The 23713-nt window shown below is 36.3% G+C and overlaps 1 protein-coding gene across 4 annotated transcripts in view; it reads right to left on the bottom strand.

Moving 5' to 3' along the window:
• The window catches only part of ARID4B (AT-rich interaction domain 4B), a 126909-nt gene that overhangs the window by 2065 nt on the left and 101131 nt on the right, over nt 1-23713 (bottom strand). The window contains exons 17-23 of one of the 4 annotated variants that reach the window (XM_067535979.1): nt 21518-21793; nt 13062-13146; nt 12088-12280; nt 9486-10697; nt 6568-6681; nt 4440-4655; nt 2791-2937 (exon numbers count right to left, since the gene is read on the bottom strand). In XM_067535979.1, the coding sequence (XP_067392080.1) occupies nt 2791-2937; nt 4440-4655; nt 6568-6681; nt 9486-10697; nt 12088-12280; nt 13062-13146; nt 21518-21793 (2243 nt within the window). The remainder of the gene's footprint in view (nt 1-2790; nt 2938-4439; nt 4656-6567; nt 6682-9485; nt 10698-12087; nt 12281-13061; nt 13147-21517; nt 21794-23713) is intronic. The other 3 variants (XM_067535980.1, XM_067535981.1, XM_067535982.1) reach the window with 3 other exon arrangements.

The raw sequence follows: 23713 nt of genomic DNA, 5'->3' as shown, positions 1-23713 counted from the left end.
ACAAAACCGGTCACACAGGAAGGATCAGTATCCACGGACGCCAACAATTACTACACACTAATTTTTTATTAATGATTAATTATTTACAATTTCTTGTTGCTGTGTGAAAGACCAAGACAAACAAGGAAACTGACTGTATGGTCCATTATACTATATTACTATAAATTTTTATTACTATAAGATGGGTACACAACTGTTTGAAAATCCCAACTAGTTATCAACGATTCACTGTCACACTGAGCGTACACATCTAGTGGAGTCCCACTGGGGTCTCTCCTGGGCTTGGTACTGTTCAATATTTTCATTAATGACTTGGAGAATGTGCTTATAAAATTTGCGGATGACACCAAGGTGGGAGGTGTTACAAACACTTTGGAGGACAGAATTAGAATTCAAAATGACCTTGATAAATTGGAAACTTGGTTTGAAATCCACAAGATGAAATTCAGTAATGACAAATGCAAAGTACTGCCCTTAGGAAGGAAAAATCAAATGCACAACTACAAAATGGGGAATAACTGGCTAGATAGTAGAATGGCTGAAAATGATTTGGGAGCTATAGTGGATCACAATTTGAACATGAGCCAACAACATGATGAAGTTGTGAAAAATGTTAATGTTCTGGGAGTGTATTAAGAGAAAAGTCATGTGTAAGACAAAGGAGATAGCTGTCCCACTCTACTTGGCACTGGAAAGGCCTCAGCTGGAGTAGTGTCCAGTTTTGGGTGCCACAGTTTAAGAAAGATGTGGACAAACAGGAGAGAGGGAAGCAACAAAAATGATAAAATGTTTAGAAAAGCTGAGCTGTCAGGAGAGGTTAAAAAACTGGGGTGTGTAATCTTGAAAAAATAAGACTTGAGGAGAGACCTGATAACAGTCTTCAAACATGTTAAGGGTTGTACCAAGAGGAGTGTAATCAATTTTTCTCCTTGTCCACTGAAGGTAGAACAAGAAATAATCTGCAGCAATGGACATTTAGGTTAGATATTAGGAAAAACTTTCTTAACTATAAGGATAGTTAAACTCTGGATTAGGTTACCAAGGGAGGTTATGAAATCCCCATCATTGGAGATTTTAAAAAATACATCAATCAAACGTCTGTCAGACATGGTCTAGGTAAATTTAGTCATGTTTCTCAACAACTGTCCATTGACTGGCACTGGTCCCTGAGATCTCCCTGACACAGTATAGAAAGTTGGTCCCTGGTATCAAAAAGGTTGAGAAACATTGGACTAGATAACCTCTCGGTGTTTCTTCCAGCCTTACATTTCTATGATTTCACTGTTTCCCCCTATAGTCATGGTGCTGTCAAATATACAAAGTGAATAAATGAAAAATAGAGAAAAATACTATTTCTCTCCAATATCTTTCAGCAGTAATAATAGATATTATTTAGAACAATAGTAGGTGTAACATTTTCAGAGAGAAGTGTGATTTAAAATGGTGTCCTTTAAAAGTAATTCATGAAGTAATGCCTCTGTGGCTAAAGAAGAGCTAATATTTTGTAATTTATTAGGGAAACCGGTTAGATATAAAAGCAATTTTATAGTAAATTATAATACTTATAAAGAAAATCAAGCTAGTAATACTGGATCTTGAATACATTATAGAAAATTAGTTTTATAATTCTTTTAAAAAAATGTAGATCCTCTTACACAATAAAATAGAATACATCCCTCAAAAATGTTCTTTTCATTTGCAGTGTTGTTGACTAAAAGTGTTGGATATCCGAACTGTACTCTTGTGGGATCATTTTTATTTGAATTTGTGAAGAATTTCTAGAGATATATAAACACTTTGCTGACTACTTTACAAATACCATTAATGTGAATGCCAGCCCAGGGCACTGCATGAATTTGCCATTTTTCTCAGAGGGCTGCACTGAAATCACTAAAAACAGTGTCAAGTGGCACTGTCAGGTAGTTTAAGTGCAAACGTTTAGGCTTTGTATTTTAAATGATTATACAAACCTAACATTAATAAAATGTTTTCATGAATTTCAGTGAAAACCACTTTGCACTTAAATGTTACCTACAGTTTTTATAATACAAACACAGCAATCCTGTGTTAGTAGATGAAATAGAAACCGATGAACCTTATTACGTTTTCATCATTAGAACAAAGTGCAAAACAGTAAAAAAATCAGTATAAATGGTGAAAAGTACATTAGATGATTTAAACTGAAATTAAAATAACCAAAAACTAATTGGTCATTGCTAACAAAAAACCCATTCCAATAATGCACATAAGCAGGTGTTTAACTTTAAACATGTGAGTAGTCTCATTGATGTCAATGTGACTACTTATGTGGCTAAATTTAAGCACTTGTCTAAGTGCTTTGTTGGAGTCAGGCCAAAGATGGAAGTTTGTCTTTCAAAATGTATATGATTTTTTAACCTGACAGTATTCTTTAAAAAAAAAAAAAAAAAAAAAAGGCTGTATTAGTAGTGAAACAAAGAACTCATGTACTGGATTACAATATCAGGGTTTCTATTGTTGGCATCTACTAAAATGACAAATGTATTTATGTGGTATGTTGGGAAAACCAATTCTTCATGAAGATTTACCTAACTACTCCAATTTAGTTAGCAATGTAAATGTTACACACGTTACAAAGATCAACCCCAAAAAACCCAACCTTTTGGACTTTTAATTTAACTTGTTGGAAATTAACAGGTACATGCATTAGAAGTTTTTTGGCAGAGATCCAAGGGCCAAATTCCTCAGCTACAATGGGTAACCCCACTGCATGGCTATAACAGAGGACAGAATTTAGCCTCAAGTACTTACTTTCCCGTTCCTTTTTCTTCAAGCGCTTTCTTCTTCGGTCAATGGAAGCTACCTCAGATTTTAAGGACAGGTAGTGTTTCCTGATTTCTTGCAGTTTTTCTTGTAGGATTGTTATGCGCTCTGCACTTGTCAGATTTTCCAGGTCAGCTGTGAGTTAACCAACACCTTAGTTAATTATTAATATAAAACTCCTGAAGTTTCCATAAAACATTCTAGTTGTAAATTCTTGGGAGATGTTCAGCTCCAACAGGGATAAGTATTGGAAAAATATCAAGACAAGAGGACAAAGCAGCTAAAACCCACAGCAACTGCAGTTGCCATCTATCACCAAAGTAAAGTGGATTAGTAAGGCCAGATATTTTATTGGACCAACCTCTGTGGGTGAAAGGGAGAAGCTCTCGAGCTACATAAAGCTCTTCTTCAGTTCTGAGTAACTTGAAAGCTTGTCCCACCAAGAAGAGGAAAGTCCTGGCAGCCACTTTGGGGTGGTCAGGAAAACAGTGCCTTCCTATAAAGTTGAAGGCACAAAGCCTGAGAAACCTGAATTGGGAGCTGAGTTAAAGGCTTCTGATTTCCCAATTCTATTTCTTAGGCACATAAGGGAGGGGGAGGATTGGCAGAAGAGTCAGAAGGGAACGAGTACAATTTTAAGCTGCCCTCTTCTCTTATCCCCCTTAAGCCCAGCTATGCTTTCAGCAGTAGCTTGTAGCCCAACAGCCACTTCTAGATCTCACTTTACAAAAAAAAAACCCCAACAAAATCCTCAATGAGAAGTCTATAAGTTTTACAATAGGAACAGAGCGGAAAGTAGCTGTTGGACCACAAACTACTGCTGAAAGGACAGCTGGACTCATGGGGGCAGGATGAGGGAGAAATAAGTATGTTTGTTACATTGAAGAGGTGTTGAAACTTTTCCCCTAGTATTTTCTGTTGCCCTCCTTTTTTCCCCAGTGGAAGGATAATGTTACATTAACTGCCCTCTTCCCAAATTGTTTTCTAAAAAAGGATTATTTAAAAAAAAAAAAAAAGTTAAAGTGAAGATGTTCTCTAATAGCAATAAAGCACTGCAGGTCTGCATTAATCAGCTACTGATGCATTTTACAGGTTGATGAAAGCACATTGCATCCAACTTCGTGCCTCACAACAAACCTAAGTTATTCAAGAAAAGTTGACTAATACACACAATGGAGAAATTTATTGCTATAACAGGATATAAATCTGTTCTGGCTCCAGTTTAGCTAGAGCAAAATGGAATGCAAAGAAATTTGACTAACTACCAAATCTGGGAAACTTCTGAGTGACCAGCAAAGGGGAGAAGAAAAAAAAAAAGGTACATAAGTCAACTTTAACATGAGAATCATGAAATTCACACCAGTATGGACAGACTGCAAAAAAGTCTAAGAATGATTGTAAACCTTGAGTAAAAAATTAAGTGGTGTATTATAAAGAAGTGCATAGAGGGCGGGTTTTCTGCATTTTGACCACAGTAAGTTTCACCCAAAGAGAATTAAAACTTTATTTTAGAGAAAGTTAAGTAAATTCAGTAATGATAGAACTGAAAGTAATTCTGAAAGAAAATACTTTTGTATTTTATTTACTATTTCTTGCTACAGGAACAAACTAGATCTAGTTTTAAAAAAGGTACTTACACATTTGAAAACTCCATTTATAAACTTTAGGCAAACGATTATTCTGTTCCTTGAGATCAGATTCCTTCTCTCCATTTTTCCCACATTTTCCAGGAGATTGTGTTCTTGCAGGTGATTTGGTATGATGAGGCTTCATTCCAGTGGAAACTGATTTTGCTGGTTGAGACTTGGTCATACTTTCACCAGCAGAAAGTTCTTCACTATCACTGCTGTTTGCTGAAGATACACAAAATAGGTTTATTTTATTAATCAAACCAGTAACTCCTCAAGTGCTGGTTCCAAATATCAGAAAAGGGGTTACCTCTTTTTCAATATGAAGGGTAAAATGCATCCCCGGTGAAGACAGCCATCTTTTTGCATCACTCAACCCAATGGTAGGTCAAAGGGAGAGTGGTCACAGAAAGTGGTCTCTGTTCTCCCTTCACACCATGGAAGAGAAACCCTGCACTGGTCCCACATAGGCTAATGTGCAAAAGGAGTGACACGAGGGTAAAGCCACAGAATCTTCTACTGTCAGTGGTACTGACATCTAGCATTGGAGGTACAGAGTGGGCAAAAGGATCTGAATTGCAACTCCATGTGTAGCCTATAGATATGGTGCTTGATTGTGTTTATATAAACATACTGAATTGTACATAGGCCCAAAAATCTATTACTTAAAAATAGGTTCAACAATAGTCAAGTGAGGACTTGTAAAATATGAGAAAAGTGAACTGAGACAATTTAGAGGCAAGTTGAAGATAAGTTAGGGCACAACCCCAGGTCGTATTGTTACATTAGATACAATGTTAATGTTCTGGAAAATGCTACCTATATTAATAGTTATTGGTACTATGCAGATGTTAATTAAGATGGAACTTCATGTTAAACAGCTGATAAAATAGAAAATATTTCATTATGGTAAAAAAAGTGAATTTAATGTTAATTAAGGGATGTTGTCATAATTGATTATAAAAAGGACAGAATACTAATTTTAGATTAGGTGCACCCATCCACCATCAAGGTACCGTTTGAGAAAGGATTATGTCCATTCTTGTCATTTAATCTTCAAATGTAAGTATAAATGCAGTATGGGTTATATTGTAATGCCTGTTTGCTTAACTATTTTATATTAAATACGTTTTTAATTTTATCACTTATTGTGTCATTCACAGTTCTCCACAAAATTAAATTATCTGTAACCACCTTGCAGGCCTGAACCTTAAAGAATTCAGTTTGGCTTTGTTATATTTAAATTACTACGGGGGAATATATAAATCTAAGGTTACACATGAGCTGCCCTGAAGGTAGATAGGTGGGTGGGTAGGTAGAGGGGATGTGTGTGAAAAAATAAAAGTAAAACTTCTGCTGCTGAAAGTCCTGCACAAAATCTGACTACCTGCGCCTTGTGCAGAGAAGAGTGTATTTCACCTCCAGAATTGTTTAGGAAACGTCACATACTAAATACTTCAGAATATATTCAGTAAAGATGTAGCCTCCATTAGAGGATAATGCAGAGCAACTATCTAGTTTCATAATGCAGGCAGGAAAATGATCTATAAATTAATTAATAATATCTACTTATGAGGACACCCTGATGTTACCTCTTCATTTTTTATTTGGTTTACTTTAAAAGTCAGATGTACTTGTGAAGAGTTCCAATATGCAGCCAATAGTTCAGGTTGATGAATGCACGTGCTGTGTAATTACACTGGTGGTACTGTGCAAATAATAATAATAATAATACCACCTTGAAATTGTATGAAAACTAGCCTGGCATAATAAGAGTTCCTATCCCCCTCCTTAAAATGCATGTATTTCCACACCCCAAAATATTTCCTTTCCTTCCCTCTCTGACAGAAACGGGCCCTGTAAACTGCCACATGCTTACAAGTCCCACTGAATTCAATGGGAGTGAAAGGCGTTGAGCACCTTATAGGATCAGTCCCAGAAATAGTATAGAGCAAGATATTTTAAATACTCTTGCACTCAGGTAAAACAGCATCATCATTTTTACATTTATTCTGAATTCCCTACTTAGCACATTTTTCTAATATGTTATCTTTATATAAAGATTTCCTTCAATTCTCATTCAAATACAATATGTTCTAAGTCTACGTTTCATTTTGCACCAAGTTGCTATACTTACTAGTTTTGCTCTTCTTTTTGTTGGTCACCACTGATGTTTTGTGGCTTCTTTTCTGCTTTTTTGAGGAACCGCCTCCTCCCTGAGCATCTTTAAGTCTTTTTTGACCTGTACAGACTCCAATTTTAACAAATCATTAAATACTTGTTGAAAACACTATAACAACTATGTATTTTAGGTGTTAAGACATCTCTACCTATATTAAAGCCTCAGATGGATCCTCTGAAACTTAAGTTTACAGACAATCATGTGACTTTTCTTCTCAACTGCTATTAGCAGGATTTAATTTTCTACCTGTATACACCAGTAACTGTTACTGGGAGTGGGTGGGAAGCAGACAAAGTTTGCTAGTAAAAGAGATAATGTGTTAAATGTTTGCAAGTAACTAGTAGGTCATATGATGCAATAGTATTTTCTCTGACACATATGGATATTTTGGTGTTTAAGTACTGCAAATTAAAATGTATTTGTTCAGGTGGCAAATTTATCAAGATTCATTAGAAGTGAAAGACTCAGAAAAGAACTTCACTTCTCTATCATAATAATACAGATGTTAAAAGGCCTTTAGCAGTCTTGCAAACTGTGGAAACCAACAGTACCAACAATGTTATCAGACAGTGTGTTCATAGAACATGTAAGGCACCATTCAACAGCATCAGGGTTTTTTTTTTTGTTTTTGTTTTTTAAAAGATGAGATGGGATAAGTATCAACTGTAATTTAGGAATCCCTCTAGCTGGTGGATCAGAAGCATCCAGCAATACCACAATAAAGTAAGATCCCACCATCCTGTGAATAAAGTCCATTACAATATGTCAACCATATACTTACTCTTTTATAGTAAAAAAAAAAAAAAAAAAAAAAAAACTTAGAAAAACTCTTCATCAGTGTAATTAGACATGGACAGCATGTTATAGCTCAATTTCTGGGGGAAAAAATAAATCCACAATGCATTAAACCTATTTGAATGTTTTTCTGTGCAACCGAAAGTGTTTTGAAGTCTAGCAGGCAATTCTGAAGTACCAACAGACTTCCATTTTGCCTTTTCCCCACTTCTGTGCTTCACAGAGTTAAAAAATGAAAGGACTATAGGTATTTATGGCCATAGGGAATAAAACCTGAAGAGGAAGGGGAAACTGAAATATATTCTAAGACATCTGGTTTAAAAAAATAAATCAAGAGGGAGCTGTACAGGACTCTGAAACTGCCTGATTTACACATAACATGGGCTCCTGTAGCAAAACCATTTAAAAATTAAGAAACTTCATGCTCAATCCTGTTTTTAAACATGGGCACCTTGCATTTTACAAATAGGGATGCACAACCACAAAAATCAGAGAAATGTTTAGAATAGAACATATAAAAAAGTGTTAATGCGTGACTAATATTACGAAACAAAACAGAACTTGAAAGGGAAAAAAGTCATCCTTGATTTCACACACTACTGATTTTCTTATGCATAATACCTGGAAGCTGAACAGTAAGCTTTCAATCTACCCATAATTAAGTGAGAGAGGGTTACTTTATCACAGACTCCAAAAATCAATTTCTTTCTCTGTTTTAAAAAAATACCCTAATTATTCTTTTGGAAGAAGCATAACAAGAGCAGAACTAAAGAAGATACAGTGCTCTGAGAGCAGTGGATTGAGAAAACCTTCAGTTAAGCATTTTGCTGCCAAAAGTGGTTGCAAACTGCTTGGATGAAGAAATAATTAAATTGCAATTTCAGGATCCTGTTCATACCTCTATAATTGTTTTCTTTAGCTTACTAATTTTTAGGCATATTGTGGTTACTGTGCTTATATATGGGAGAAAATATGGCACACAAACTGTTAAGTTACATATTTTACAGAAGGTAAAACAAAACTTCTGCATGTGTGTCTGTAAAAACAAATGTGTTCCATTTAGTCCATGTATCAAAAAGCAGTCATTTAAACTAAAAAATGACTGGACTAACCTATAGCTAATGGACTTCACAAAATAGCATTAGGACACAATGTTGCAAATATTTACACATGCACACAAGTGCTTGCAGGATGAGCCTTTTCTTTCCCCTCCTCCACTGTTGGAGTCCTAGTGGGGAGAGGGGGAGGGAAGCAAAGCCAACACTGTATTTCCATAGCAGAGACCTTGTATGATAAGTTTAAGCCTACAGGAAATGCCTTCAGCTGATCTGTCAATATTTGAAAATGTCAGTCTATCATGGAAAAGCTAACAAATACCTACAGGATCACAAATACTAATCTAATTCTTCAGGGAGTATTAATAATAAGTGTGAATTCTGACAGATGCTCCTTGAAAATGTATTCTATTAATAAAATTGTGGTCAAGATGGATTGTTTTAAGTTATAAATATGAATGATTCTTCAGTTTGTGGCCTAAGAGAGCAGCAAATTCCTTTACAAAACTCACAAAAGTTAGTCAGACCTTAAAAATCAGTTTGAGATGGTTGCCTATGGAACAATGCCTGGACAGCTGGTTGTTCCAAACCAGGAACTCACAGGAAATAAAAATGTTAATGAGAAACTGTACATTGCATAAGCAAACACAGTATAATAAAAGGTATCCAGACAATTTATGACACACAGACAATCAAGTGTACAATGCTTTACAATTTGGTCTGGGCTTCTGATGCAATCCCCAGGACACACCTTATGTTGCATTTGTGATTTTTAAAATATTCAATTGCTGACTAAAAGGACAAGAAACACTTTCTGAAAGAGTGTCAAATATTTACTTATTGATTACAGGCCTATCTACTGGACTATTTCCAGAGTTTTTAAAAGGTACAGCAGGCTACTGCTTCCTCTAAGAGTATCAAACCAATCTCTAAGTAATGTAGCAACAGTTAAACCCAAATACATTAGCAGTATAAGAAATGAGAGGATGAACATATGTTTGACAGTTCAGGTTCTCTCTTTACCTTTTTCAGTATGCTCTGGTTCTGGTTGATTACTACTGCTAGAGCTGATGCTGGCATCAAAGCCTGTTGGAGAAATATTCCCTTCAGACTGAAGGTCCTGCAGCTCCCCCACAACACTATCCACTTCAATTGTGCTATCCGTTTCACTTTTGATGCTTCGTATCTCTTCTTGATTTGGTGCCAATGTCTCTGAGACTGTTACACTGGATTGATGTCTATTAGATTCTGTTACAGTGACAGATGAAGGCGATTCAGGTGTTGTAGGAGGAGTATTTAGCACTGAATTACTCCCACTGCTTGGAAATTCAACTTTCTTCTCACTCATTTCAGTTGGTTTCTCCTCAACAGGTTTAACATCTATGCTGGCTAGTAAAGGTTTTTCAAGTTCAGAGCTGGGCAAAGAAACCTCTTCTGCGAGAGTCTGCAGTTGCTCCTCTACTGCAGCATCCTCAGGAGAAGCGTGTGGGGGTGAGGCTGCAGCTTCTGTGTCAGAGTCTGAAAAAAGTTCTTTCAATGTTTTCTTGGGCCACTGTCCCTGAATACTGGACCATACATCCTTTCTATCCTTAGCTCTGGTATTCTGAGGTTTTTCATCTGAATTATTTAGAAGCTTTATTCTTTTTTCTGCCACTTCAGAAAACCCTGAGTAGAAACTACTTGTCCTTAAAGACTTCCTTTTCTCTTCTAACCCATTGTATTTTTTAGTTGGAGTTATTTTTATTTTAGATTTGTCCTCCTCATCTTCATCTGAGGAGCTGTTACTACTATGTTCTAAGCTATGCGAGTCTTTGCTCTTGGACTTTTCATCCTTTCTATTAGGTGACCCAGTCTTTACACATTCCTCTGTGATGCAATACCTTCGCTTACCACGTTTTACCTGTGGCTTTGTTGTTTTATCTATTACCTCCTTTTTTATTTCCTTTCTCTTCTTTGTAGTTTCCTCCTCTCCTTCATAGTCAGTATCATCAGATACTTCTTCCAGCTCTTTCCGCAATCTTTCTGGTGATTTGGATACTGATTTAGGTAGTGCTACCTCTGCAAGGCCTTTACCCTCTTCTGGAGGAGATGAACTGCTTTGCTCTTCTTTTGGACAGAGTTCATTTTTGTCCTGGCTCACAGTCTCATCTTGAGATTCCTCCTTGCCATCATGATGTACATTCTGGGCACTTTGGTCATCTTCCTGCTCGCTATCATCATCAGAACTTTCTGAAGCTATTAAAAAAAATCTGTTAAAACAACAACTAATATACAAACAAACATAAACAAACAGATACTAACACACACTAAAGCAAGTTCTATTAAAATCCTTTGTTTTCATATGTCCAGTAGAGAAAAAACAGATTATTTTTGAAAACTTCATTTTATATGAGGAAGTGTAATAGCTAGATAAGCAGCAATACTTGTCAGTTTGCAAATCCCATGTAATAAAGCATCTCCAAGGAATTCCTCTAAAGGATTTCCATACTTTTTTGAAGAACCAGAGAAAGCATGAAGTGACACATTCAAGTCTAAATAAAACTCTGTTTTATTAAACCACACATATATGAATCTTCTGTACAAATAGAAACGGCAGCCCAAAATAATGTTTAGTATTAGACTTTAGATGCACTACACTCTTAATGTTATTTAAAAATTACAATTTACAAATGCTATTTGCCCTACTCCCAAAGCTGAAAATATAGATGGAAATACAAAAGGAAAGATTAGGACATTTTTCTAATTGCATAGGACACGTAAATTCTAGCTAGGTTTATCATCTCTGAATGTTAATGATTTCTTTTTATTATTACTTGGGGATCATACTATCTGAAGCACACTTCTAAAAACCTTAACATGCCTGAAATCTGGGTTTGCAGTCTCATGCATTCTATATCCACACCTCACAAAATAAAGCTCACTTTTTACTAAAATTATTGACCTGTAGCTAGCATCACCCAAATTAAAATGAAGCTATTCAGATTTATAGCCAGGTCAAGATCTGACACATTATTTTTAAAGGTTTTCAAAAAAGTTAGAGACTTCAGATGGAAAGCATTTTGAGAAAGTACTTATGTGCATATGTTAAATTGGCTTTTGTGATTAAAAGCCAATCATAACTAACTGAGGAGTCACTAATGATGTCACTATCATGGGTTCCTAAATATTTTTTATATTGGTAGAATTAGTGACTTGTATAATTTGATAATTTTCTTTTTGTTATTTCTAAAAAGAGCAGCCAAAAATGCTTTGTCAAACACACACACAAAAGGGAAAAAATAGCAGCAAACCTTTTAAAATTATTATTTTATAGGTGAACTGATTTTTTTTATGATTACAAAAATAATCTGAATCCAGAATAACTATTCAGCAAGTTTGTGTATGTTATTAGCACTTTAGATAAAAAGGTGCTAGTTATGTACAAAATAAATATAAAACAATTTATAAATAAAAAGACATGTACAGAGAGAGATTCTGCAGTTATAATAATAATTTCCTAACGCTCTGAAAGAAGTTTCTTCTTCCACAAGTTTCAATTAATAATTCACTTCAATTGCTCTGTATGGATACTTATTAATACTGGTAAAATGATTACATATTGAATTAGAAAATCCATGTACAATACCTTGTAACCCATTAAGGATAGAAGTAATTTCTATGGATTTAACTGGAGCTTGTTCAGAGTTTTTGGCTTCAGGGCTGTCAAGTTTGGACCCAGTCTCCGGTGATGTGCTGGTGTGAAAGGGTGGTTTTGACAAGCGTCGCAATTTACAGTTTTTAGGAGAATACTTCTCATCTTTCTCTTTGTCAGTTTTATTCTAGGTTAAGCAAAAAAATCCATTTAAAAAAACTCTTCTAATGCTAACATATAATTTAAGATGAATTACAATTAGCAATGCAGACAGTCATTTTGAACACAAAACCTAAGAATAAAAGTTTTTTCTATGTTCTTACCAGGATATGCAAGTACTGTATTTTGTCATATGCACAAGTATTAACAACAAAAACGTGAATCACCTTAACATTTATAATCTGATGAGGAATATTCTTATTATTTAAGGGCTAAACTATTCCCCTATGCTATACCCTGCAGAAAGGGATATTGCAGAGACTATTGTGACAGCCTGGATTGAACGGCACATTCCTGGTGCTGTGCTAATGAGAGAAGGAGGAGAGGCTATAGGCAAGTCTGCCTCTCTCTACCAGAGACACTGGATTCTAGTAGTCCTCATTTCAGAGGAGTGCAGGAATGGCCATGGAGCGTGTCGGTGGGGGGGAAGGTTCACACTCTCCTGTCCTGCACAAGGAATTGATCAGGATCTGGCCCAAAACGTCTATTTTTAAAAAAAATCTACCACAGTTGGCAAGAAGTTAAATGTAAGATACAAGCCACATTTATGCAGGTTTGACATAGGTTTATTATTCAAAGCCAGCAGAGGGAGCTAACAAATATTATCTCCCAGTGTATACTTCTAAGAGGCTAACAGAAACTAATTTTATCATGCATATCAAGTTTATTTAGAGCCTATAATTATAAAATCAGTCTGCATAAATGTAAATTAAGCAGCAAAATGATCTAACAGAAAAAAGAAACTCTACCTTTATTTTTTTCCGATGCTTTATTTTTGGCACATTTTTATCAGCTGGTCTCACTATCTTGTCTGCTTTTATCCATTCATCATACCTAAATGTGAAAACAAGTATTTAAATATATATATATATATATATATATATATATATATATATAAAAACACAGAATTTAAGCAAACATTCAAAATGTCATGAGACACATTCTACAGGGGAAAGAAAAAGTAGAAATACATGTAATGGAAACCATACGTAGACTGACTCTGTACTTAAGAGTGAAAAGTAATGAATTAGGATTGCCAAGAGTCCCTTATTATAAGGGATGTCCCTTATTTTTTCATCTCTGTACAACAAGATTGGGAGTTGCTGTGTGATGCAAAAAGCAGCAAGAATGTGAATGTAGGCGAGTACTACTTTATTATTATTATTATTAATAATATTGGGAGGTGGGTTGGAGGTGCTAAGTAAACAGTCCCTTCTTTTTGAAATACAATGTTGGCAACCCTATAATGAATATACTTCTACTGTATAATATTGCAAAATCTCACATCTTCACTTTCTTAGCATAAAGGGTAAAATTCTCCTGACATGCTGGGATGGTTAATATTCTGCTCTCCTTTTGTGCATAGAATTTGTATAAAACAATAATGGGAAATCCATACCCACAGGGAAAGCAGAATATTTGAGCCATATACTGCTGTACAGATATGTAAGGTAAATTTTGCCAATATAGTATACAGTCTTACTAATTAAAAACAAATTGTTACAATAATATAAAACCTGATTGCTTGGTAAAGAAAAACTAAAATTCCTCATAGCTGATTTTGTAGAGAGACCATTATCTCTACAAAGCTCCCCTTGAGATTTAGAAGAATTTTTGCATTTGGAACATTTTATCTGAGATAAGAAGGTTCTGGCAGTTAGATTGTCTATAAATAGTAGCAATATATGTGCATCAACTGCCTCATCTATCCCACCTCCTGAATCTGTACATGTGAAGTACAAAATCCAAGACTGCTGAACATATATAATATTCTCATTAAGAATATTCACAATAGAAATGTGCTCAGTCTAGAAAACTAACAGCAATTTAAAAAAACACTAAGTAAACTTTATAATAAAAAAATTAGTTTATTAACACAATACCCTTGGCCTGCTTACATGGTGTCCGGATAAGAAATTTGTTAATTAAAAACAAGTAAGAAAAGTGTGTCTATATGGGTGTCTGTATAAACGGAGTTCATCTGGTACTCATGAAAATATGCATGCTAATACCATGAAAATATAGCATGCAGTGCTAGCACAAAAGTGTAGAGCTAGATCTCATGCTAGGCTTTTTCACAGAGATCTGACATTACACCTCTATTTTGACCTGTAGTGGTGCCTCTGCTATTACACTCGTAGGCCAACTTTTTAGCAACCACTGACAAAACCATTGCCAAACTGGTAGTTTTGTGATGACGCCCAACGTAGGGATTGAAGAGACCATCAAATTCATTTTCATTTATGACCTAAATCAAGATCTGAACAGAGGATTCCAGAAGCTAAATCTAGTGCTTTATCCATTCACATTTCCTATACTCATAAAACAAAGAATGACATCCAGAAACAATGATATGAGAGGAGAGAGGTGAGATGTGCTTTCAGACTGGAACACAAAGATGTTCAATATTATTTTTATCTAGTGTAACATATGGACCTTTCTGTTTGTTAAATGCACACACATCTTCTTCCCTAGAAAACCTTAATGTACTGAGAGCGGCCACACTATCAGGGACATGGTTTTGATTAAATGAATTTTAGTGACGGGGTTAGATATAGGTAAACAGGTCTAAATTTCTTTCCCAAGTAATGCTAGACCATTAGCAAATTCATTACTGCTGTAGTTTAAAGTAAGGTTTCTTTAGATCAATGCATGTTAACATGATGGAACCAAATTACACAGAATTCTGAATGGACCTTGCACTCCAAAACTAAGGGATTTTTAGATCTAAATTTATGAAGGTAATCAGCACTAGGATTGAACATGTTCACAGAAGAAAATTGAGTACTCTGAAAATTTCCTTTCAATTTTGATTATATCACTATACCACTTGCAGCCTTATTCACTGATTCTACATGCTGCCACCAACAAAAATAACCATCCACATAAAGAAACTAACTTTAAACACTGCATGTGTCTCCAACAACTTGAAACACGCCATGTCTGGTTAGACTTTGAATATCAATCTAAAGTCAGTATGTCAACACGGGCAGATGAATGACAATGGAATGCTGCCATTATCAGCTTGTGTCATTTAAATTCAATATTCCAGGCAGGAAATACAGTTACATTTCGACTGAGATGTTCAAAGTCTCCTAGAGGATTTGGACACCTATTTCTAAATTTTAAATGGAAACTGGGTGTCCAAATCCCCAAAGTGGCTTTTCAATGGAAAATGCTACTGTGTGCATTACCTACAGCAACAAATAAATTTCAGAATAACCGTAAACCTTTGAAGGACTGAGAAGATATGCTCCTTAGGGACAAGTACAAAAGGACATTCAGGAGTTTGCAGATTCTGCAGGGTCTTCTATTTTGTCCTATAGAGTTGCAACATTTTAAAAGTCACACAACTGAACCATCCCCATTTTATAAATGGGGCTTCAAATGATTTGCTCACCTAAGAAAAGCGGAACAAGAGTTGAGAATGTGAAAAGAAGTTGTTCTGTTCTAGGTTAAAAGAAACATGCATTTTTAATAAAAGAAAAGCCTGGGTTATTATGCCGTGAGTGGAATTCTCAAAGTGGACCATCATCTTCGGTGTTCCACTGTCTTTAGATTATGTGTGCAGCACATAATTCCCCACAGACACTGGCATTAGGAAATATTCAAGTCATTAACATGAATGGTCATCTATTGACCTCATTTGTTCACATGTCTGTATAATATAGCCACCCCTCCCCTCTCTTGAATTGTGATCAGAAAGTAGTTGGCATTTGAAAATAGATAGATGCATCCAACAAGAGAATAACAGTTATTGGTAAATAACCCTATTTATTCCAGTTTGGGATTCGGGCCACAAAGTTTCACCCTTTGGAGAACTGTGAAATAATGACTTCTCTGGGATGGACAGAAATGTTGAGGACTGGAGAAAGTCTTGCAATCTAACACTGACCTAACAACTTACTTACAGGGAAGTTAGAGAAAACATACCTCAGAAGCCACTGTGTCTCTGATGGAATGAATGCATACTAAATACCTACCAGAATGGGCAACTGAAAGCGTATGCTACAAGTATTTATTTGTCAGAGTACAAAAAATAGCAGAAGCATGCAGGAACAAAATCAGAAAGGCTAATGCACAAGATGAGTTACACCTAGCAAGCGACGTAAGAGGCAGTAAGAAGAATAAATACATTAGGAGCAAGAGAAAGACATGGGGGGAAGGAGAGCTATTTACGGATGACAAAGAGGGCTGAGGTGTTTAATTCCTATTTTGCTTCAATCTTCACTAAAAAGGTAAACTGTGACCAGATAACAGAATAACAGAATATTAACAACAAGGGGGAAGGAACATGATCCAAAATAGGAAAAGAACAGGTTAAAGAATATGTAGATAAGTTAGATGTTTTCAAGGTGGCAGGGCCTGGTGAAATTCACCCTAGATACTTATAACTAGCTGAAGCAACCTCAGAACTATTAGTGATTATCTTTGAGAAGTCATGAAGGATAGGGAAGGTCACAGAGGACTGGAGAAGGGTAAACATAGTAACCTATCTTTAAAAGCGGAACGAAAAGAACTTGAGGAATTACAGACCAGTCAGCCTAACTTTGATTCCTGGAAAGATACTGGAACAAATTAATAAACAATCAATTTGTAATCAGCTAAAGGATAAGAAGGTGGTAAGTATAGCCAACATGGATTTGTCAAGAACAAATCATGCCAAACCAAACTAATTTCCATCTTTGACAGGGTGACTGGCCTCGTGGACATGATCTATTTTTTAGTAAGGCACCTGACACGACACAAAACATGACATTCTCATAAGTGAACTAGGGAAATATGATCTAGTCAATTAAGTCAGCAACGGTGATTCTGAGGCTAGGTACTGCAAGGAAGGGGGGTAGGAAGGAACCTAGGGGAACCAGACTATTGTTCGGTTGTGTTGTTGCATGCAGCCAGGTCAGTGAATTTTGGCTGGAGCCCCGCTGACCCAGTGGCAGAGTGCTGTGCCACTTTAGGGCCCTGGGCTAGGACGTGGTGGAGTCGAGAGGGCCCACATCCCTCTCCCCCCTTGCAACTCCGACCCTGGGGTGACAGCCTCACTCTGGCCTGTGAAGCCTCAGTGGGCCACAACTTGTTGTCTGGCCAAGCCCTACCTGAGGGCCAGGGCTATCAACTGTTTGTTTGCCCCGTTCTGCCCGAGGACTCAGGCAATAGACTGCTGGCTCACTCAGCCCTGCCCGAGGGCTTGGGGCTTTAGGCTGCTGGCTTGCCCCACCCTGCCTGAGGACCAGGGGGCAATAGACTGCTCGCACGTCCTGGCCTGCCTGAAGGCTTGGGGCAATTGACTGCTTGCACACCCTGCCCTGCCTGAGGGCCGGGGCAATAGACTGCTACTTGGCTGATTGGCTAATTCCCCTTGCCAATAGACAGTGAGTGAGTGAGGCGGAGGGGGAGGAACAACCAGCACCCCTCTACAGAAAGACTTGCATTGCAAGTTCCAAGGAAGTCTTAGATCCATAGAAATTGTGCAAATTGTCAGCAAGTGACCCTTCAAACCACAAAGGGGATCCCAAACACTTCAACACATCTGGCACTATAATTAATTTATAAAACTATATATTCGCAATTCCAGAAAGCAAACATCTCATGAGAAATGTCTTTTCCAACTGAGAATTTTTCACTTTTCATCAGACCAACATCGTAGCAGGTTTGCAATTTTATGATTGAGAACATCTCATTCTCATTGATTCCACTAGGTTAGTTCTATCTCCCCTTTCAACCTTCAAACTGAATATAGAGTAAACTTCTTCCCTAGGACTGTTGCTTCCAAAAAGATACATCCCCTCAGGTTTTTATGGCTTTGATACATGAATTTAGGAGAATGATTAAATATATTGGCCTTTGCCCCAAACATAGATGTTATCAAAATCTAAAGTTCCAAGCACTGAAATCTCACAAGACTTTAAGTCTGCTTGGATTAGCTTTAGCTATCCAGTCTAAAGTCTAATGTAAAGTAAACCTAAGTTTCCCAAGTTACCCAGGGGCAAAAAGAATATTAGGATTGTTCTCTCTCCTCAGCTTTCTAGTTAATATTAGAAAATATGGAGTAAAACAATCTTCTTTCTAACAAGAGAGAACATGCATCTAGTACTAGTATCATTACCGCTTTCTTCCAATAAAGACAGTTAGCTTCCTGTTCTGAGACCCAACTCAGATTCCCTGATATACAGTAGCATTGCTTTTATCCATACAGGTAATAATGGTGATCTCTTCCTCCACAAGATAAAGTACAGCTAAAAAATGTTGAATATTACTCAGTTTCAAGGCTTTCCTAATTGTTAACTTTCTTATATTAATGTTTTACTATGTTTAGTATCACTAAATGGTTCTGCAAAAAAGTGTAATGAAAAATAAATATTCTGAATATCTGAACAGCGAATATTACTCTTATTTCCAATACACTGATATATAGCATGGACTGAAGGAAGGATAATATCCTCTTGGAATGAGAACTTCTAAGTAAACACCATCAGTTTTGAAGAATTCTTGATTAGACTGATTTTGGTTTGAGGAATAGGTAGTACATGGTATAGTGATTAGAATAGAGGAAAAAGACTCAAACTTACTACATGGGCTAAGTTTTTTAAATTACTTGTTCTACCTAAAAATTGAGTAAAAACCAAGACTTAACTGAAAATGAAAATACGTACACACACACACAGACAGAGAGAGAGAGAGACAAAGCTAAGATGAACTTTCCTGGAGAAATAGAATACCAAGGAACGCCAAAGAAAACAACTATTTTTCAAGTCTGGAATTTACTCTAAGCCAGTTGTCTAGTTGAATATGTGGTAGACTGCATGTCTTGACAACACAAATTCCAAGATGCTGCCTTAAGTGGAGGCATGTCACAGTCGTGACAAATGCTGTCTGTAGACATGGAGTGCATTAGACTCACCTGTCCTGATAGCCATTGACTGTCTAATCCAACATTTCCCACTATCTCATTTGAATTAAACTAACTAGCCTGTGCGATAGAGTCCTTATAAATTCCAGTAGCTAAATAGCAATTGTAAGGGGTTAGAAAACATTTCTGAATGCCTAAAATGATTAAACACTTTTTGGTGAAGTATATAATCTCTCAACCCTTCCAAAAACGACTGTCTTTGATTAGCCAGCATTCCAGGAAGGAGCACATATGCAGTCCTGATGGCAGAAAAGACCAAAGAGTAGCAAATGAAGACTTCAAAGCACTGAAATAACCATTGACCCCCCCACCTCCACCAAGGCACAACAGTTAACAGAAAGTGTCCTCATTATTTAATATATCCTAGTGATTTGAAGAATCCCTTTGACATCAATCTATGCATTTGCTTAAAATTCATTCATAGCGCACAAATGCACAATCTTGACTTCTCCTTTAACAATGAAGCTGTTGAGGTCTGCAAGAGGAAGGCTGGATTTAAACTTCCGACTTTTTTTCCAGATTTAAGAAGTAGTGCAGCTTGAGTAAACCCCTCCGACTCTTTCACCTGGTAGCATGTTTGATAACATTTACTTTGAAGAGGCAGAGAATTTATTCATAAAGCTCCTCCTAAGATTTTCCTTTGAATTCAAAAACAATGAAGACACCTCAAAAGGACTTTTAAAATGCAACCCGCTTTTGAAGTATATGCAGTAACTGTCAAAGGCCAGGGGTGCAAATTTCACCAGTCTGGTTTCCTAAGGCAAGTCCTCCATGGCAATAATTGAAATACTAGTAGTGCTCCAAATCCTATCTAAACCTCAAACTGGGCTGTGTTTCCCCCCAAGTATACTTACATTTAAGGAATGGCTCCTATAGCCTTGTTTCTCTGACATGCCTACTTGATATTTCCTGAAGACTTTTTTTTATGTAAAAAATAACTAGGCCATTCCAGTACACCATATGTGCTAAAAATACTGCAAAAAACAAACAAACAAACAAAAAAACCAACCCTGAAATCAGAAGCTCAATAATGACCAGTAATTCCCAAGGTCAGCAGTGGCTTGGATGATGCATTCAGTGAAATCAGATGCAAACTGGTAGAATCAAGAGAGGGAGAAAAGTGGCCTGTTTTATAATTGTGACTTTTGCCAGCTGATCCGGCCAGCACTGTATACGGTCCAAAGAAATCTCTGTTCTGTCCTCTTGGCCAGAGGTGCTAAAGTAATGCAAGTCCAGATGATAGGTGAAGGTGATAAGAGATTCATAAGAGTTTCCATGAAGAAAGTTAGATTTGCCTCAAATACCTTGCTTCTAAGGCCCTGCTAATTGCATACTGAGCAAAACAAAGTTTAAAAAGATGGCAGCCTGAGAAAAGTAAGCAGAAAATGATATGCTGAAATGGCATAAAAGCAGAAGACTTGATAATTGGCTTAAAAGACTTCAAGAAGCTTTAGGATTTTTTACCTTTTCAAAGTATCTTGTATCTTACTCCTACTAAAGTTTCTACTACAGGATTTACTCCAAAAATGTGTTATGCCTCAACAGTTTTTCAATAATACTGTATTAAGAACAAACTAAAGGTATGGTTCCAAAAAACTAAGAATGGCATAGTAAGCCACCAGGCTAAGAAGAGTCCTGTTGTTCAGAAGCCTGGGGCAAACAGCAAAAACAGGTTTGAACAAGTGAAGTGCAATTATTCACTGCCAACTGATGTGCAATTAAGAATCCTGGGTGCACAGTGATTGATATGTCTAACCTGCAGCTGAAAGTGAAATATCATTTCTCAAGTATGGATGTCCAGCAAAAAATACATCTTTTTCCAAATGAAAATTGGCCTCCTATCTCTTTTTGCCATCAATGCCACCAAACTGCTTTTGCACTCTGTGCTGCACATTGAGGAGTGCATATACACATTTAGCCAAGTGTATGATTACTCAAATATGGTATCCAGTAAAAATGACGGAACAGGGGCAGAGAAGAAATTTATCAAAGAACTGGGCTAACTGCCATTTCCTTTGTTGTTTGGTGGTGTTTAAAAAGAAAACTGAGGCAGGAGTGAGGTTTTCCTTGGACAAGTCACCTTAAGAAGATTTTTCCTAGGCTGTAAGTCACTAAGTACTGCATTTATATATATTAAAATTATAAATAATTTCATACAGTACAATGACCTTCACAGAATACCAGTACTGAAAGTTAAGAGTACGGAATTCAATATGCAGTTAGTTTTTAAAATACACAAGTGTATTTTAGAAGTATTTTAAGGAAGTAATCACTAGCTAAAACTTAAGTTACCTCACATTCCATCCACAGTAGTGCACCAAGTAAAGGACTTCTCCACCTTCGACATCAGAATCTTTAATACTAGCTTCATACATTTTTTGATTTTTCCCTCGTCCATACCGCACTTGGACTTTCATGCCTGGTGGATAGCATTCAAACTCTTCTTCCTCATTGTTGTCATTGTTGTCTTCTTCCTCCTCCTCCTCCTCCTCCTCCTCCTCTTCCTCCTCCTCCTCCTCCTCCTCTGCTTCTTCTTCATCTTCATCTTCCTCCTTATTCGTGTCATCTCTTGAAAGGTTTAAAAAATTGTAGAGTTAATAAAAGATACTTCATAAGCTTTTCAGTTCCAAACCACATATACTGATAATATTGTGGATGCATTAGAGGCTGGAAACAGCAGGCTCCGTTTATGTGAAATTGCCTCAGTGTTATATTAGTATTATCAGTTAAAGAAGAATAGAGCAAAGCACATATAGAATATAATGACACTAAGATGCTTTTTCAGCAATGGAAGATTAAAAAATGACTTGGTTTAGAAAAAAAAATTCCATCAACATCTGTGAGAATTGAAGTTGTACTGTATTCTACAGAAATTGTTTAATGTTTTAAGCTTTAATTATTCAAATTTCAAATCCTTCATGTAGTCCCCTAGCTAAAATACCTATGCTTCCACCTCAAACCCATTCTTCTCAATATAGAGAAAACTTTCCTAAATTTCATTTTTCAAGATATAAGTTTTACAAGTGGCTAGCTTTCTAAGTCTGGCTACCATATAAAGATCTGTACTCTGTTACATCTGATTGCCTCACAACAGCGATGTAAATGGATCAATTCTATTTTGAAAGGATTGCCATTAAAGCAGATTTTGTGCAACAGATCTTAAATGAGGGTTTAAAAAATATCCAATTTATGACCTTGTTATTCCTAGCTAAAGATCTTCAAAAATAAAATAGCTAAGCATATTTTATATGCACCCCCCACACCAAATTTCACATGAAGTCTCTATAATTTCAGGTGTGACTTTAGAAACATAGGGCCAGATTTTCCAGAGGTACTGAGCACACAATTCCTGTTCTTTTCAATCAGTGACAACTATGGGGTGTTTAGCACCTCTGAAAATCTGGTGCTCAGTATCTAGAGATGGGGGTCAAAATTATAGAGGCTATTTTTGAAATATTGGGTTTTAACCTCTAAACATTTTCTAAGGCATGTTCTTATGGATTTTGGGACTGTCCCAATTCCTCCATATACAACCTATAATAGATCCATGCTATCCATGGAGTTCTTAAAAATCATAGGTTGTATGATCTGTCTGTCTAATCAGTTAAAACTTGAAAACAAGAACAAATATTTTTGGATATTTTAAAAACTGCATATGAAGAGATACAGCTATCAGCCTTCGATTCAACTTCTGTTTTTAATATATAGTACAAATAAGAAAGTCTATATTAACATCTATATTAGTCTATTTTTTAATATAATTGCACAGGAAAAAATATTCATTTAACACAGCCACTTTTCTCTCTTGAAAGGGATCAAACAACATTTTACTGTTATCAGCCAAATGCCTTTGGTAGAAATCGAATCACAATTATTTATTAGCTGCCATGTGACTTCCAAAAAGTGAGCCAAATTCATCCCTAGCACAACTGCACTGACGTCAACAGACTTGCACCAGGAATAGATATGGCCCATTGCATGCATACATGCCTATGCCATCATAAAAATATTAAAACTCCAAGAGTGTTGATGTATTATGTTATCAATTAACCCAAAATATATTTACTAAATTCAATACACATCAAGAATACAGAGGACTCTACTAAACAGATACTTCCATCCTTAAAAAGACTACAGGTTTTGTATTAATTAATATATTAATTATACAACAAACTTCAAATGGTCTACTTTGCTAATGTAATTAAAACCACCAAAGTTATTAAACTGAAATATAACTGAATAGCTACTTTACAAATTCTTTTCCTCTCCAATCTCTCCCATGTAGTCAAATACTTGACCCAAAAAATTAACAGGAAAACTCCCACTGAATTCACTGGGATCAGGACTTGGCCCATATACTGGAGAATTCCTTGACAATCGTGACCTAGAGCTATCTAGTATTTAGCTTTCAATATTTTAAGTGCTCTCACAGCACTCCAGTGCTGCTCTAACTTACAAATCCTAGCAAATTTCAAGCTCATGGTTACA

Source organism: Emydura macquarii, unplaced genomic scaffold, assembly GCF_026122565.2.
Source record: "Emydura macquarii macquarii isolate MOO-44397 ecotype Brisbane River unplaced genomic scaffold, CSIRO-AGI_Emac_v2 contig_3517, whole genome shotgun sequence".
NCBI classification, from domain to species: domain Eukaryota; kingdom Metazoa; phylum Chordata; order Testudines; family Chelidae; genus Emydura; species Emydura macquarii.
Note: the sequence above shows the minus strand (reverse complement) of the source record. Positions and strands in the feature narration are given on the sequence as shown.